This window comes from Cryptococcus neoformans (assembly GCF_000091045.1).
Source record: "Cryptococcus neoformans var. neoformans JEC21 chromosome 13 sequence".
NCBI lineage: Eukaryota > Fungi > Basidiomycota > Tremellomycetes > Tremellales > Cryptococcaceae > Cryptococcus > Cryptococcus deneoformans.
This window is the reverse complement of record NC_006682.1, coordinates 196,815-212,500: the sequence shown is the minus strand read 5'-3', so window position 1 is coordinate 212,500 and position 15,686 is coordinate 196,815. Positions and strand designations below refer to the sequence as shown.

The 15,686-nt window shown below is 52.2% G+C and overlaps 6 protein-coding genes across 6 annotated transcripts in view; 3 read left to right on the top strand and 3 right to left on the bottom strand.

Annotated features, from left to right (window-relative positions):
• The window catches only part of CNM00690 (hypothetical protein), a 4,227-nt gene extending 945 nt beyond the window's left edge, over window positions 1-3,282 (top strand). The window contains exons 6-15 of the mRNA XM_024658268.1: window positions 52-74; window positions 124-192; window positions 242-883; window positions 943-1,041; window positions 1,099-1,414; window positions 1,492-1,650; window positions 1,718-1,824; window positions 1,879-1,999; window positions 2,059-2,411; window positions 2,471-3,282. Coding sequence (XP_024513956.1) covers window positions 52-74; window positions 124-192; window positions 242-883; window positions 943-1,041; window positions 1,099-1,414; window positions 1,492-1,650; window positions 1,718-1,824; window positions 1,879-1,999; window positions 2,059-2,411; window positions 2,471-3,151 — 2,570 coding nt within the window. The 3' untranslated portion in view covers window positions 3,152-3,282. The remainder of the gene's footprint in view (window positions 1-51; window positions 75-123; window positions 193-241; window positions 884-942; window positions 1,042-1,098; window positions 1,415-1,491; window positions 1,651-1,717; window positions 1,825-1,878; window positions 2,000-2,058; window positions 2,412-2,470) is intronic.
• CNM00680 (cytoplasm protein, putative) lies at window positions 3,262-4,428 on the bottom strand. The gene is made up of 5 exons (XM_024658267.1): window positions 4,312-4,428; window positions 4,225-4,255; window positions 4,002-4,187; window positions 3,686-3,963; window positions 3,262-3,630 (listed from the first exon to the last, which is right to left on the bottom strand). The coding sequence occupies exons 1-5, from the start codon at window positions 4,354-4,356 to the stop codon at window positions 3,298-3,300; spliced, it is 873 nt and encodes a 290-aa protein (XP_024513958.1). The 5' UTR covers window positions 4,357-4,428; the 3' UTR covers window positions 3,262-3,297.
• A 116-nt stretch (window positions 4,429-4,544) lies between these two features.
• Window positions 4,545-9,923, top strand: CNM00670 (conserved hypothetical protein). Its single transcript, XM_024658266.1, has 4 exons — window positions 4,545-5,756; window positions 5,806-6,073; window positions 6,121-8,862; window positions 8,905-9,923. The coding sequence occupies exons 1-3, from the start codon at window positions 4,857-4,859 to the stop codon at window positions 6,630-6,632; spliced, it is 1,680 nt and encodes a 559-aa protein (XP_024513998.1). The 5' UTR covers window positions 4,545-4,856; the 3' UTR covers window positions 6,633-8,862; window positions 8,905-9,923.
• CNM00660 (conserved hypothetical protein) lies at window positions 6,705-9,953 on the bottom strand. The gene is made up of 7 exons (XM_024658265.1): window positions 9,836-9,953; window positions 9,065-9,753; window positions 8,352-9,012; window positions 8,229-8,309; window positions 7,192-7,424; window positions 6,986-7,147; window positions 6,705-6,913 (listed from the first exon to the last, which is right to left on the bottom strand). The coding sequence occupies exons 2-7, from the start codon at window positions 9,690-9,692 to the stop codon at window positions 6,744-6,746; spliced, it is 1,935 nt and encodes a 644-aa protein (XP_024513960.1). The 5' UTR covers window positions 9,693-9,753; window positions 9,836-9,953; the 3' UTR covers window positions 6,705-6,743.
• Window positions 9,954-9,958: 5 nt separating this feature from the next.
• On the top strand, window positions 9,959-11,279 carry CNM00650 (hypothetical protein). Its single transcript, XM_024658264.1, has 4 exons — window positions 9,959-10,008; window positions 10,068-10,467; window positions 10,517-10,602; window positions 10,776-11,279. Exons 2-4 carry the CDS (start codon window positions 10,141-10,143, stop codon window positions 11,215-11,217), a joined length of 855 nt encoding a protein of 284 aa, XP_024513962.1. The 5' UTR covers window positions 9,959-10,008; window positions 10,068-10,140; the 3' UTR covers window positions 11,218-11,279.
• Window positions 11,280-12,610: 1,331 nt separating this feature from the next.
• CNM00640 (conserved hypothetical protein) lies at window positions 12,611-15,591 on the bottom strand. The gene is made up of 6 exons (XM_568345.2): window positions 15,023-15,591; window positions 14,574-14,974; window positions 14,216-14,531; window positions 13,724-14,164; window positions 12,944-13,662; window positions 12,611-12,889 (listed from the first exon to the last, which is right to left on the bottom strand). The coding sequence occupies exons 1-6, from the start codon at window positions 15,145-15,147 to the stop codon at window positions 12,663-12,665; spliced, it is 2,229 nt and encodes a 742-aa protein (XP_568345.1). The 5' UTR covers window positions 15,148-15,591; the 3' UTR covers window positions 12,611-12,662.
• Window positions 15,592-15,686: the final 95 nt, after the last annotated feature.

The following is a 15,686-nucleotide window of genomic DNA, read 5'->3' as shown; positions in this document are numbered from 1 at the left end:
AAAAAGAGCAGAATGAAAATGTTGCAGTTGCTGACTACGGCTTGTTTGTAGTCTGGTTCAATTGGAAAGCAATGGTCTGTCAAATAAATTGTCGGCCGCTTGTCATTTCTGACCGCCTCGTAGGTTCGATTGAGAAAAGGATGGTTTAGATCTCCTGCATATCAGACCAAGATCTACTCTCGAACACTCATGGTACGTTGAGATTACTTGTTCAGTGACAATTCTAAACTCGTTGTTGCAGGTCACCCATGTCCGCAAAGATTTCCGCAGTGACGCCGGTTTACTGTCTCTTATGGGTCTTCTCAAGGTAGATGGTATCAAGATCGGTCCTTCTATCGATTGTACTTGCATTGGTCGAAGACTTGAGGATTTCCCAAAAATGGTCGACGATCATAATGAAGCTGTTCAAGAGCTCGAGAAGCATCTTGTAAAGTATTTGAAAGGTGGGGAGATGGCAAAGAAGAGACCTATGATTAGAAAAGGCGGTTTTCTTGGATTGTTCGGAGGTGTGAAAAAAGACGCGATTGACTACCACGCCAAGGAAATCAAGTTTCTCCGTGACCGAATTGACGCCAAGCGACAGGCTATCGACTCTCTTCTCCGCAAAGAACGTCACGCTCGCAAAAAGGGTAACAAGGTCGTCAACCGAGTCGAGGGCGAGAATTATGGATTTGTGACATTCAAGACGATTGCCGAAGCGCATAGGATTGCGAGGACGCATAGGGGCAAGCTCAAGGAGTTGTTTGGGGCCGAGCTGCAGCTGGCGCCAATGCCCCATGATATTGTTTGGGAGAATATCTCAAAGGAGCCCGCAGAGTTGGGATCGAAAAATACGTTTGGATTTATCATCATTGGAATCGTCTGCTTCTTCAACACCTTGCCTGTAAGTGATGGAAAAGATTTTAGCTTTTTCCGGACCAGGGCCCGCTGACAGATACGTAGTTGCTTGTAGTTTCGTTGCTTGCAAACTTGAGTTCATTGACGGTCTATGTTACATTCCTTGCGGATTGGAAAGATGCTGGTAGCTGGGGCCAGTGGACTGTGAGTTTTTTTTTTTAAAAAAAATTTGTTGTAATTATATATTTACTCAATGAACAGTTCTCCATGGTCTCTGGTATCCTCCCATCCGTTGTCTCTGCCCTCTTTGGCTACCTTCTCCCTATCATCATCCGCAAGATCTCCAAGTACCAAGGAGCGCCCACACGTTCCCGTCTGGACCGTGCGGTGACCGCTCGATATTTTTTCTTCATGATCATTTCCAACTTGGTCATTTTCTCTCTTCTTGGGGTGGTATACACCGCCATAGCGAGGATCGTGGTGCAAGTCGGTGGACACCAGAGTGTGGGCACGATCTTGAAAGGGTTTGAGGATATCCCGGATCAGATTCAGGGGACATATGTCCAGCAGAGTACTTGTATGTTTAAAACCAAACCTTTTTTTTTTTTCGGATGATTTGAGAAAAAGCTGATAAACTTGGATAATGAAAAAAAGATTGGTTGACGTGGCTGCCGCTTCGAGGCTTCTTGGTCATTTTCGAATTGATCCAGTTGATCAAGTTGGCCATGGTATCTATCCGAAGATTCATGTTTTCTCATACCCCTCGCGATATCAGGGAGATGACCAAGCCGCCGTATTTTGAATATGCCATTGGTGAGTCGTGGAACGAAAGAAAAAAAAAAAGGGATTGGACTGATTGCGTATGGGTTGGCTTTTCTAGTCATTGTCAACTTGTTGTTCATCACCGCCGTTGGATTGATTTACGCTCCCCTTGCGCCTTTGGTGGCTATGGGTGCATGTTGTGTCTTTTGGTTCTCTTCCGTCGTCGTAAGTGCATTTTCCGAAAAGAAAAAAAGGTGTGAGGGCTGACAATGGAGACAGTACAAGTACCAGCTGCTGTATGTGTACATTTCCCGAGCGGAGAGTGGGGGTAGGATGTGGAACGTGTATGTCAATCGACTTTTGGCATGCTGTGTATTGATGCAGCTCTTGATGGTGCTGAGTGAGTTGTTTTCGCTCTTCCGGGGTGATAGTACCGAGCTGACTGCTTTTTATATATAGCCACCGGTCTTATTCGCGACCGATGGATCGACTGTGTGGCCGCCGCGCCTCCGCTATTGCTCATCATCGCCTTCAAAATCTACATTTCGCGCACTGCCGAGCGTCAGTTCCGGTACTATGAAGCCTCTCCGGAAGAACTGGAGCAAGAAAAAATGTATAGCATGTCGGAGAAGCCGACGAAGCAGTCCGAGGTGGAAAACCGGTTTTTACACCCCGCGTTGCAGCATAACAAGCTGTTCACCGTGATGGTGCACAAGAGTCAAGAGTCGTTGGCGAGGGAGGTGTTGAGTGCGTATCCGTGGTTTGCGGGCAAACACGAGGGCGATGGGGTGAAGATCAAGGCTGTGCGCGAGGTGAGTTTGAGAGGTCTTTTGTGTGGTCCAGTTTTTGATTTTGATTTTGATTTTTTCAGGAAAACCTCGAGTACGATCCTTCGCGCGATGGACCGGCGGACGAAGCGCACCAAGCGGACTGGGATGCGAAATCGATCGCATCGACGGATATCCTCTCCAAATCGGAATACGCTTCTTCCACCGCGCCGAATTACGAAGAAGCCTACAGGCATTACCCATTGTTGCCGCTTACGGATTCTCCCTCCCTGGCGCCTGCGAGTTTACCATTGTTGCCTTTGGATAACCCGTCGACGGACCGGCTGTTATCGACTAACGACCGGTCCGAGCAGTTTATAGCTAGGCAGCCGAGCGCGAGAGGGAATGCGAGTGCGAGGGGGTATCGTCAGCCGCATCTGCCGATGCCGGCTGGCGCGAGGCATGCGGCGCAAATGTCGGATGTGGACCTGTCTGCTTCTTCTCCCCTGTTGGCCCAGGATCCATGGCTGAACGAGGACGACAATGCGTATGGTGGGGGTGGTGGAGATGTGCCATACCCGCCGTCGGCGTATACCCAGCCTCCGTTGGGGTACGTCCCGCCGACCATGAGGCGGACGGCGTCGGATCTGTCGGAGAGTGATGTGGGGGTTGCAGGCGCGGGTGCAGGTGCAGGCGCAGGCGGGACGAGGTGGGATACGGGGGATAGGGAAGAGAGGGGTTACATGTCGAGGCAAGGGTCGCAGGGGTATTACGGGGGCTATTAGGTTTGTTTTTATCGGGTTAGAGGTGCGGGTCGCCGCGAGTTTGGGATTTAGATGATTTACGAGTTTTCACATGTTGATTAGTAAAAAAGGTTAGAAGATGTACGATGTTGGATGTACAATGTTTAGTCAAGTCACTTCATTCGGGGCTACGCCGGGGGAAGATCCTGCAAGAGCACTCTCCAGACGGCCCACCCGATCCTTCCAAACCCTTCTCCGCCCGTACCGTCCTTGCCGCCCGCTCTTCTCCTCGCTTCTTGTGCGGTTTGGTCGTCAAAGACGCCGGCTGCGGCGCGGGCGTTGATGATGTGGTGGACGATGGAGGGGGTGAATTCGGGGTGGCCCTGGACGGTGAGGATGTGGGCGAGTGGGCGGGACGGGGTGGAGAGCGGGTGGGGTTTGAGAAAGGAGTGGATGGGGTAGCGCGGGGTGGAGAGCAGGAGGGTGCATCCCGGCGGGAGGGAGGGCACGTGGTCTTTGTGCTGTGGGGTGTTAGTATGGAGGTTGGTTTGGAGATTGGTTTGGAGAGAAGATTACCATTTGCTCGATGTACACTTTATCCCCACCGCCCTGGCCCTCTACGTCGCCTGTCCACCAGTACCTCCCTTGGTCTGTCAGCTGGCATCCGTAGACGCCAATTTCCCAGCCGTTGTGTCCGGGGACGCACTCGCCGCCCAGGGCGATGGAGAGGATCTGGTGGCCGAAACAGATGCCGATGAGTTTGAGGTGCTGGTACGCGGGCGAGGAGGCGAGGGAGCGGATAAAGTGGACGAGGGGGGGGATGAAGGGGTTGGATGTGTCGTATGCGGTGTGTTCTAATGCGAGTCAACAGAGGCAAGTGGGGGGGACGTACTGGAGCCGGTGAGCATGACACAGTCATATGCGTCGGGTGCGGCGTGCTGCAGTCTCTCGGGCGGGGGGTACGCTTTCTTGTGGACGACGTCGTAGGGGTCGACGATGAGGCGGGTGCTGCGGGCGACGGCGGGGTCGGGGTAGGTGGCGAGGGAGTCTGTGAGCCATTTGGAGTAGATGGCATGGTCTGTGGTGTGAGCGGGGGCGGGGGCGGGGGGACGTACAGTTGCCGGACTCTCTGACCACGTCGTCGTTCTGGGCAGTGTGAGCGGGGTGGAGGCGCGGGGGGGGGACTCGGGGGGGGGACTCACGGGGGTGTCGCAGAGGAGGAGGGCGACTCTCACCGTGCGTGCCATTGTGCTGCAGAGACAGTGTTATCAAGGGTAGTCGACTTTTGCATGATATAGTGTTACGTAAGGCGTTGCCACTGTTACTTGACTCTTGGCCTTCCCGTTGTCACTCACTCCCCCTCCCCCCCGTTGTCACTCCCCCCCCCCCCCCGATGCCTGCAGACAGACTCTTCGGCGCCGACGCGCACGCGCTCCTCCCCCGCGACGCCGCCCCCCGCATCGCGCACGGCCCCCGCCCCGGCGCCCGCAGCCTGTACCACCAGCACGTCCTCGACGAAGACGCCTACACCGCCGCCCTCTCCCACATCATCGCCCGCGACTTCTTCCCCCACCTCCCCCACCTCCACGCCACAAACCAGTACCTCGCCGCCCTCCACGCCAACGACCCCCAGCGCCTCGCCGCCTCCATCCGCGCCCTCGCCGCCCTCGCCCGCGACCGCGATGGCGCCGCCCACAGCATCGACGACTCGGACGGCGAGCGGCTCCGGCGGCGCACAGAGTATAGCATGGCCCGCACGCCGTATATCGCCATGCCCGGGTCTGGTGGCAGGCCGCTGCGGACGCCGGTGGGGACGCGGGGGTGGGACACGCCCCTCGGGAGCACCAGCCGGCGGGATACAGATGATTTTGATATCGACACCCACGCCCGGCGCTCACCCGACGCCCCCTCCTCTGGACAGCCTCGCAAAAGACAGCGGCGGCTGCCCCCCGTGCGGGACGACCTCTCCCTCGACGCATTCCAGCGCCACTTTACGTCCGAAGACAACGCCTCCTTTGTGCACATCCTAGATGAGGAAAACAGACGCAGGCGGGAAGAAAAGTATGGATGGGCGTTTGAGGCGGAGCGCAAGGCGGAGGCGAGGCGGATTGAGGGCGAGACGAGGCGGAGGATGATTCTCGATAGAGCAAAGGGCGGTGGGTGGAGAGTCGATGGCGACGGCAGGCGGTTGATTGGCGCGCTCGCCGAGGGCGGCAGGGACAGGCCCGAGGGCGAGGCGTGGAGGGATAAGATGATTCAGGGGGGTGAAGCGGTAGAAGCGGTCGAGACGGTCGACACGACCGAGACAACCGCGACCCACCCCTCATCCACCGCGCTCACCCAACCCTCCTCTCCCCCACCCCAACCCCTCTCCGAAATCCCTCTGCCACCGAAACACCCCCTCGCCGAAGCACTCGCCGACGCCGGTCTTCCCCCTACCGCCCTCATCTCCTCCACCGACGGCATGATCGTGCCGCACCGCGAGACCGCCTCGGGCGCACTCACCGTCTCTGCGCCACAGGGCGATAGGGGACGAGGAGAGGACGAGCGGAAAGAGAGAGAGAGGAGGGAGAGGGATGTGTTGGGGGAGGACAAGGGGGAAACGTTGTCTGCTGCAGGCAGCGGTGTGGATATGTGGAAGTATAAAGTGGGTCACTTCTTACGGCTGGGTACACCGGAAAACTAATCTGGTATAGGCAAGGAACAGTCTCATGTTCCTCCCCGACGCCAACACGAACCCATACCCCGACGCTTCCTCCCTCTCCGCCTCGGCACCGTCCATCCCGATAAGCAACGCAAGACCGAGCGTAAAGCATTCAAATACGAGATTGCATGAAGATGATCCCACATGGACGGCGGGTGTGGGGGGTATGACTGGGGAAAACGGAAGAGGAAAATCAAAGAGTGTGAGGGGGAGTAGTCCCTCGAGGAGTTTGATCGATGCCGCTGTGCGTGGTACACCGTGTAGGTTTTTTTTTTTGTTTTGTACTGACCCATCTGACATGGCACAGACCGAGACACAGACCAACTGCCAAGCGTGAACAACTACCCACTCGTCCGACCCGACGCCTCGCCCTCCCCACACGACCTCCCATCCCTCCTCACCTGGGGCACCCTCCTCGCCACCCCTCGCGCCTTGGAGGACAGCAAAGGCGATGATGATCCGCTAGAGGAACGGCCGGCGTTCAGGTTGCCAGAGACGAAAAGACGGGACGAGCTTGGAAGGCGGCTGGCCGAAAAGGCGAGTAGGGCGATGAGCGACAGAGCGAGGGGTTTCACGTCCCGATCGGCGAAGAGTTCGTCTTCCGCTTTGGGAAAAGCACCGGGCAGTATGGGTCCGCCGGCGACGCCGAGGAGGCATGCGGACAGTTTGACGCCGGCGGCGAAAAGATTGTTGGAAAAGACGGTGGGGAGGACGCCTGTGAGTGCGAGCAGGACTGCGTCGGGATCGGGATCAGGATCAAGTAGGCCGCAGAAGAATATAGGTTGGACACCGACTCCACGGTATCCACGACCGTCATAGCTCCACGGTAATCCACGACCATCATAGCTCCACGGTAATCCACGGCCATCATAGAAACCATTGTATTAATCCCGAGATGTAACACGTGCATGTTTACAGTATAAAATGCAATCACACCCTGCCTTCTCTCAACCTCCTACGACCCGCACCGTTCCCATTCATCCCCTCCATCACCGAGCCGTCTGCCCCGTATCGCGTCCAAGCTGTAGTCACACTGCCGTTGGGAGCCCGGGGGTACGGAGAGTCGAGATCAGCTTGGACGTGGCCTGTGGCGGAAGCGGCTGAAGAGGTGGTTGGTAGTCGGGAAAAAAAGATCAATTAATCGATCTCACCACCCAAATAAAAATACACACCACCGTCATATCGCGCACGAGGGATACTGGCAAGGTCACCCCATGATCCGTTGCCTTGATAACTTGCGCTCGAAGGACCGGCTGTAGTAGTACCGTGACCGGCTTGAGAGTATTGAGACTGCATACCAGCAGGGAGATGGCCGACAGGAGGACCTGCGAGTTCTGTTTTATACTTGTCAGCAATTTATTCCTCCAAACGCACTCACCCCTCCCCTCGAGATACCCATAATGTCCCAATCTGCCCTGTTTCATTTTAGTCGAATCGAACGGTCTGAGATTTTTATCTTCAGTCCCGGAAGATTGGCTCAGAGCAGGCATCGATCCCATAACTGAAGGGTCCCTTCCCATCATATACGGGTTTTGCATCCCTGGATACCCGGCTCCTTGACCGCCCATACCACCGCCCCATTGATAAGGATTATACATCATCATATTTGACCTAGGGGATGGATTTGGGTTGAGAAGCGATGAGGTGATTGGAGTAATAGGGCATTGTCGATGGTATCGGCGAGTAGGTGACGTAGAAGAACGGCCGGGAGAGCGTGAACGGCGGCGATGTTGTGGGTTTGAAAGCAAGATGTGGTGAGGCCGTGACATGGTTGGGAAAAGGAGACATAATGTCAGCTTATATACCTTGTTGATGCCACACAGCCAAAAAAATAAAATAAGAAGCAGTAATCCATGCGAGTCATAAAAATGAGCTCCATTGATTATTCAAAGAATGAAAAGGAGCAAAAGGGGAACCACCAGAAGACGAAAAGTAAATGACGAACTGTGGGGACCCAAAGCTTCCCGGCATACCGACACCCATTCGTCGAGGTTGAGCTATATCACCCATTGGCATACCCATCATCGACATGCCATTCTGAGATGAGGGTCCCATGGGACCTACACCGCCAAGACCAAAGCCGATCCCACCATAGCTGGTAGGTTGAGGCATAGGCTGTTGGTAAGCAGACATGTCGTACTGCTGTTGCCCTCCGATTGACTGCACGGCGGACTGCAAAGCCGTCGGGTGAAGAGGAGGCGACATTCCAAACATGATGAAAAGAGGAACCAGATGGTTTGGTATACAGAAAATGGGAATTCAATGGAGCGAATGAGTACGAATTTCAAGCTATATTCGTGTCACATATTCCGTAGGACAATGGATGAATGCGGGGCACAAGGTCCTGCAAAGGCAGATCGAAATCTACAGACATCCTTTGTATAAAGGAGACCGACGAAAGGGACTTTGACTCACAACCCGTATGCTTGTTGCTCCTCAGAGGTCATCTCTCCCTCCTTCGGCATATCCACTTGGTTCATAGTCTTTGGATCCTGACTGCATCTGTTTAATGCCATCCTGTAACCATTAATCACTCACGTTGAAGGGTTCGCAGCATGTACTGCCATGACATTCGGGTCCTCGTACATGCCCCACCAATAAGAAGGGTCCCAATAAGCCGGATGAGCATAGTACGCTTCATAGCCATAAGGTACCATTGCTTGTCGCTGAGCAACATCAATTGCCGCTTGTTGGTCTTCCGATTGAGGTGGCGCAGTCTGTTCGGACATGGCGGTTTGAGACTGCCCAGCGGGATATCCAGAAGCCCAAGACGCCACCTCGGTTGGCGAGGATTCAAGAGACGACGCCGTATGCACACTATTGGCAGACTGAGGCGAGAAACCAAAAGGTCGTGCAATAGCTCGTTCTCTAGGCTCCCAATTCCTCATTCCACTTGACTCCATATCTCCTTCTCTCTCTGCTTTCCTAGCAAGCCAATCCTCATATTCCTTTTGTGCCTTTTTGAGCAAGTCTGGGGTATGGTTGGCTGTGGAAGAAGGGCGAGATTCTTCTCCGAATAGTTCGGGATTGGAAATGGCTGGAGAAAACAGTGGGTTTGGAACGTTGACGTCGGGCTGATTACGCATCATAGATTCCGACGCACGTGAAGGGTGAAGTCGAGGACGGACACCTACATGAACAGACGTAACGCCAGCTGTTACAGCTCGGATTGGAGTACGGGGCATACTAGGGGGAAAGGCTGCTCTTGTCAGCTTAATGATATATTTGGAATAATCTAGTCAAGCACTTACCAACTTCCCTCCCTGGCTCTCGCCGGCGCCTATCCTCTTCCTCTCTAGCAGTTGACTTTTCCTCTCCAAACCTCTCCCATTCACCGTCATTGTGCCTTTGCTCAACAAGTTCTCTGGCAATCTCGGGTTTTCGGGATGAAGGGCCAAGATTAAGTTTTTGAGCATCTTTGACTAGCTCTGCTTCCCATTCATCAGCCATAGTGACCTCGTTGTGCGCCGGTGACGGCACGGCTTTCCTCGTGACAAGATTCGCCCGTGCCGTGGCTTGGATACTTTTTCTCTGGTTTGGATGCTGAGCAGTTTGGGGAGCAGATGCAGGTTTAACTGCTGGAGGCCGGGTAGACGGTGATTTGGCCGGTATAGGAGGTTTGGGAGTCTGACCAGAAGCTACATTCTCCCTCAAATTAACTTGCGAAACCCGCTGACGAGGCATACGAGCAAACTCAGCAGAATGCTGTTGTGCTACGCGTGCGGCAGCGTTGGTAGTAACTTCCTGTCTGAGAGAGGATTTCGAAGCTGAAGCTCGAATGGCTGGGCGTCGACTCGGACTTGGTGGCATAGAGCCAGCAGGGGAAGGACCTTTGGATCTGCTAGGAAGAGGCGAGTCTGTGAGGCCTAGGGCGGACATGGACAGACTTGAAAAGGTGGAGGGGTAGGTGGTGGACGAGGAGGTGGACAGGAGGCTGTCTCTATTAGCCATTGAGGGGTGCACTGAGGTTGTAAGCGAGAAAGCCGAAGAAGAGGGAAAAAGTAGATGTTTGAACGACTTGCCATACATCCTTTAGGAGGGTGGATCTGCGTGCAGTAGAATATAAACCAACATGGCGCTCGCGAACCGACGAGGAATTCATTCAACGACGGCATGCACTGAAATGATATATTATCCATTTATATCAATTGCACTGTAGTTGCACAACTGATCGTCCAGGTGGATTGGATCCGGCGTGAGTTCGTTACGTTATAGAACGCCGATATCGGCTAAAGTGAATACGTGATCGCATAGCTTAAATGGTTTTATCACTTGAATAAGTGTAATTTCTCTTTTCCTACATAAATCTTCCTCCACATCATCCACAATGTATCCATCGTCACAGGCCTACAAGGTGGCCGCGGCTTCTGTCAAGCTATCGCCTTCTTTGAAATCCGTTCTCAACTTATCCAGCGCGTTACCCTCGGGAATTCCAGCTCCATCACCGGCAATCACTTCAAAACTATTCGATACAATCCGATCGAAAGCGCCTTCCAACTTGTCTCGACATGCTTGGTTAACCCTTGGTACCGCTGCCTTGCTCACTGTCAACTCGCCTGATGCTATCTGTCAATTATGGGATTACGCCGGGAGGAGTAAGGAGAATGCTGAGGTAATGAGGGAGGTCGGACTGAAATGTATTTCTTTCAACGGGGTAAATATTGATAAAGTTTGCGATATGACTTTAAGCTGATTAACTGTAGATCCCACGTACTATCAATGGACTCGGGGCTTTGAGAGCTCATCTGCCAGATGATGTAAAACATGCTTTAACTACGCAGGCATATCGGTGAGCCATCCATCATGTTCTTTCATATAGTGGTTGTTGCACACCTGCGCTCCATTCTTCTTCTGTGTTGAGCTGGGCTTTAGCTCGTTGCAGCTTGCTCCTAAGCCGTTTGACAACCTAACCACCGCATCTTTCACCATCGATGGCAGGTCACTGACCAGTGCATCTTTTAGCCAACCTGACGCATCCAACATCGCCGAGATTACCTCTCGCAGCCGATCATTATGGGACGCTATCTACACACCTCATCATGAAAAACTTCTCGCCAAGCTCGCTGCTTCCCATCCTGATCTCCCCGTACATATTCTCAACTCACACTATGGTGCTCTACTCGCCGATCCTCCTAGTCTTCCTTCTCCCAGAATCGGCCGTATTTTAACTTCCATCATCGCCATAACATGTCTTCGAGCACAACGAGGTGTTGGTCCTCAACTTACAAGCCACGTTTTCGGGTTGAAAAAGGCTGGGTTGGAAGAAGGAGTACCTGATGAATTGGAAGGTGGAGAATGGTTATGTAGTGATGAAGGTGCAACTTGGGTGTTGGAAAGTACAGATAAAGTCAGTGAAGCTGTAACGGGAGGGAAAGTGACTTTTGCTGGACCACCAGGTCAATAGAGGATAATATTGTGTGTTGTGACGAAGATTGTCATGCGGTTCATCGTTTTAATCATGTATCCGGTGAACTTGGGCAAACAGATATATGTTGTGCATGTGTCACATCTCAAACCTAAATAGTAGGTATTCGCTCTCGTGGCCAGATCACTTCCGAGTGATATTTTCACCCATAACATCCGATCGTTACATTTGGCCTGTACACGTGGGAAACTTGAAGCTTTACCACAACAGGTTTTGCAGTATACAAGGTGTGGCCTTGAAAGAATCATCTGTCAACTTCGCGTGGAACTTAACTGGTCATGTCGTAATAGCCAGTTATAGGTGCATTATCACGTTCAGGTCATGCACGCCCAAACCGTGTGTGACTCACATAATGGTCAATTAGTGACTCATGTAAATCATTCATCTAGAGGTCAATATGATGTCAAAATATGTGTGAAGACATCGGGTGCAGATTTCCTCGCTGCTTTTAATGTCAGCTGCATCGTAATGCAACTGCTTTGGGGATCGCTGACAGGCGAGTCTTCTCTTACTCCTTGAAGTACGGTTGCTGCGTTATATCGCTCATGTTGCTGCTACTTAAGGAATGAAACCCGCTTCAACGATGGCCCTCCGCTCCGCCTCAATGCTAGGGTGCGTTTTCGTTCTCTGTATGGCGGGGAGTCTGTGGTGGTGTTGGGATTCCCGTCCTTGCAGTTATCTCTGTTGCGTTCTGTCTCGCTACAGATGGATTCGGTTTTATGTGGTCTCAGAGCGCCATAGCATTGCTGGGCCCGGCAAAGAAGCAAGAGATTTTGTTTTTTTCTGGTAAGTTAACTGTGGCTTTTCGATCGAGGTGTATAGTTCATCATATCTTCTCGCGGCCTTCCATCCTTCGCCGTGTTGGCCCTGTACTGTGTCCGACCGTTGGAGAGGAACTATACCGAGCGCCCTCGAGACCTAACAGATATAAATGCGGTTAAGCCGGTTCACCTGGTCTTGTCGCACTCTTTGGGGCGAGTTTAGCCGATAGCGCCTTGGTTCGGATATCGTTCGCACATGTTCAACGCATCGCGAAACTGTATGGCATCCATCGCAACAAGGAAGAGGTACAGCAAAGCCACCTTATTAACATAATCAGAATGGATGCTATCACCTCTGAGGATCTCAGCTGCCCAGTTCAAGCTTTGTAATCGTCTTCATGCAAGCTCTCAGATCGGTAATATGCGCTCGTTTGGTATCAGAAGAAACAGCAACTACGTAAAATTGGGAAAAAGAAGGATCACAGGATTATCCGGACCGTGTTGATGAAAACCAAAATTGCCGTTGTTTGTTCATGAATTCCTCATGGATAAGTGGGACTCCTTCCATTCCCGATTTTCGATCGCCCATTGTGTCATGGCCTTGCTTCCTCGGAAAGGTTTATAATCGATGTATTACTCTTGCATTCATTATTGGTGCTACGATCAGCCTAAGATATCTATCGCAACCGTCCATCCGTCTCCTCTGGTTCCATTTGCCCGTATTTCGGTTTCTATCAACCATACCTTATCGACGCCGTGGAAACTTGGAGTTAAGGCGAGTGTGGCATCCTGTACTTGGTCATCCACGTGGATGGTGTACATTGGTCGCTGGGACGAGACGACGACAAATCCGAATGTACCTTCTCCGTTGACCTGAGCAGTCACTCGGGCTAAGACATCTTTCAGCGGGTACTCTTCACTCGAAGAGTAATTTTCAAACTCACTGTCGTTACTTTGGACATCGGTCACCGCCATTAGACCGGCGAAATGTTTGGTCAAGCCGAGCACAGCAACCCCTACCTTGTTTACAGGCCTGAGGGGAGTTAGCCAGAAACTCGCCGCTTTCATTCGTTCAAGGACAATGTCGGTGATGACTGCGTCCGACGAGGATAGGAGTCCAGTTCGGCTGATGCCCCCCTTTTCCAAGTCACTTTCCACAATAAGCCACGGTGATGACATATCCTTTCCGTTTAAAGCGTATTTGACATCTGTAAAAGTCAATTTGTCGACGACTCGACCATTGTCGTTATCCTCTCGAACATTCCAAACACCCAGAATGACTCCTGCCTCAGTAGGAGCAGCTGCGTAGAGACCAGAACCCTCGCCTTTACCAATCACATCGATATCGAGAGCTCGGTGACTCAAAGGAACTGCAGGATGCTGCGTCTTAATCACCCGCGCGATGCCAGTTTTGTCCTTGGAAATCATTCTGCCTAACAGACGGGAGTCATGTATGCCAGGTCGGTCGCTCAGGAGCAAAGGTCCCGGGTAAAGTGCTCGAAGAAAGGCGTGTGGGACGGGATCTTGCTCTGCGCTCATGAACATATCGGCGTCTAGGATCATAGCGAGATGTGAAGTGAGAAGAGAGTTTGACAAATTGGTGAAGATGTGTTGTTGGTGCGCATTCGCCTTTTTGTGTCCCAGACCGAAATCATCGGAATTTCTGTGGTCGACTTGCTAGTCAGCGACAGATGCTATTGCGACTATAACGTATTCGTGCTCACCGCCAGACAAATTTTTCGCCTTCAGTCACAATTCCCAGGCCTTGTATGCCACCCCAGATACTTTCATGGTGCGACATGCAATGGATCACTTTGCCCTTTCCGAACACCTCATCTGAAGCTTTGACCATATTCTCCCAGATCGCATGCTGGCATTCGACACCTTCCGTCCCGTCCACAAGACTCATACTGCCCTGGTTGTCCACTTTGAGGAAATCCACACCTTGAGACTTTAGGTAGTTGAACCAATCGCGCCAAAACCTGAGTGACTCGGAAGGAGGTGGAAGCCAGTAGGTTCCCTTACCACCGGGTAAGAAGCCCACGGTGAAAGGTTCGTTAGATATACCAGGGAGACGAGCACGCGAGGCCGGGTATGGCCGACACTTGTACTTGGCAATGAGGGGAGAGTCTGGTGAGATACCGTCCCAATATCCTCCGACAAGACTAGAGAAATATATCAGACATATGTTCGACATCTGAGGTTCCATTACTCACGACATCCAGACTCCCACTTGAATGGTGTCTTTAACGCCGTCAATCTTACTGAGACGAGTTGTCGCTTCGTCCACTATCATTTTGATCCCATCATGACCCAACCCGGACCAAGCGTCAAAATCGTACAATCCTCTCAACTGCCATGTCCCTCGCTCCTCCTCGGGCCCTGTCGTGGATACGAAAGGGGAGGAATCACCTTTCTCATACGTTTTTTGGTTGAGCCAGCCGTCGTCAAGGATGAACGATTGGATAGGCAGATTGTGATCCGTAAGGGCATTAAATAACCCTGACATGTTTTCTCTATCAGGACGAATATCTATCCAAAGAGTTAGTTGTACGCCAGGCTTATGTCACTCACCCTCTCCTAGACTGCTCCAGGTACAGAAGCCTACGCCATCGAGCGGTCCGCCAGAAGGAAAAGACTTGAAATCGACAACTTCTTTTGCTGGTACGTCAAGGAGCCAACCTCTTGCTGTTCGCACCACATCCCCAATCAAACAGTTCAACTGGCTAGCGTCTGACGCCGTCCCAATAACAACAGCTGCTTTCGCATCACTATTTCCCTTTGCTCGTCTGAGCTGTACTTTGATATCGCCATTATCGTTTACGATGTTACTGAGGGCGGAGGAGGATGAAATAGGATAAACGCAAGCAATATGATCGGGCTGAGATTTACGCTTCACGAGCAGCAGATGAGTTGTCAGCTGATTAGACAGCAGACTGACATTGTCAAGCGGTCGGGCTTCGATCCAAGTGGGCCTGTGCATTATAGTCAGGTAACCTTCTGAATGATTCGTAAACACTCACGCAATGCGATAAAACGCCCAGCCGGACCAGTCTGATAAGTTGTCAAGTTCAGCAAGGTCGAAGCTGACCTTGTCCTCGTCCTTTCCCTCAGGAAGGTTGTACTCATTGAGTCGCACGCTAATCATGTCGCTGCAAGTCTGCTGTGAAAGCCAAATGTACACAAGGGTGGGGGGGGAGTGCGGGCATATATAGTCTTGATCACTCTCTACCGGCCTACTCTTCCGGCGGAAATGAAAGAGCTCCCGATCGTTCAATCCGCGTCGGAGTCTTTCCAGCCGATCAGCTGTCTTCCTTAGCCTTGGACTTAGCCTTGGACACTACTACGCATTATGTCTGCTGCTGAAGTGGCCACATGACGCTATTAGTCTTCCCATAAAAACGGGAAGAATGCACAAATGGTGTGATAGACAGGAGAACGGGAATATGTAGGCGTGTATTGACAATCAATAGCTTGATGATGAGACGACGAACGGGAAGACTGTGATGAGGCGATATTAAATGGCCGGGATACGAACGGGAATATCCGTGTGTTATATTGACAACAACGATTTATGAACGGGAATTGTCAGATACGAACGGGAATACCCGTGTGTTATATTGACAACACCGATTTATGAACGGGAATGTCGCGCAGCGCAGGGACTTGGTCGGCAACTTTTCCCCC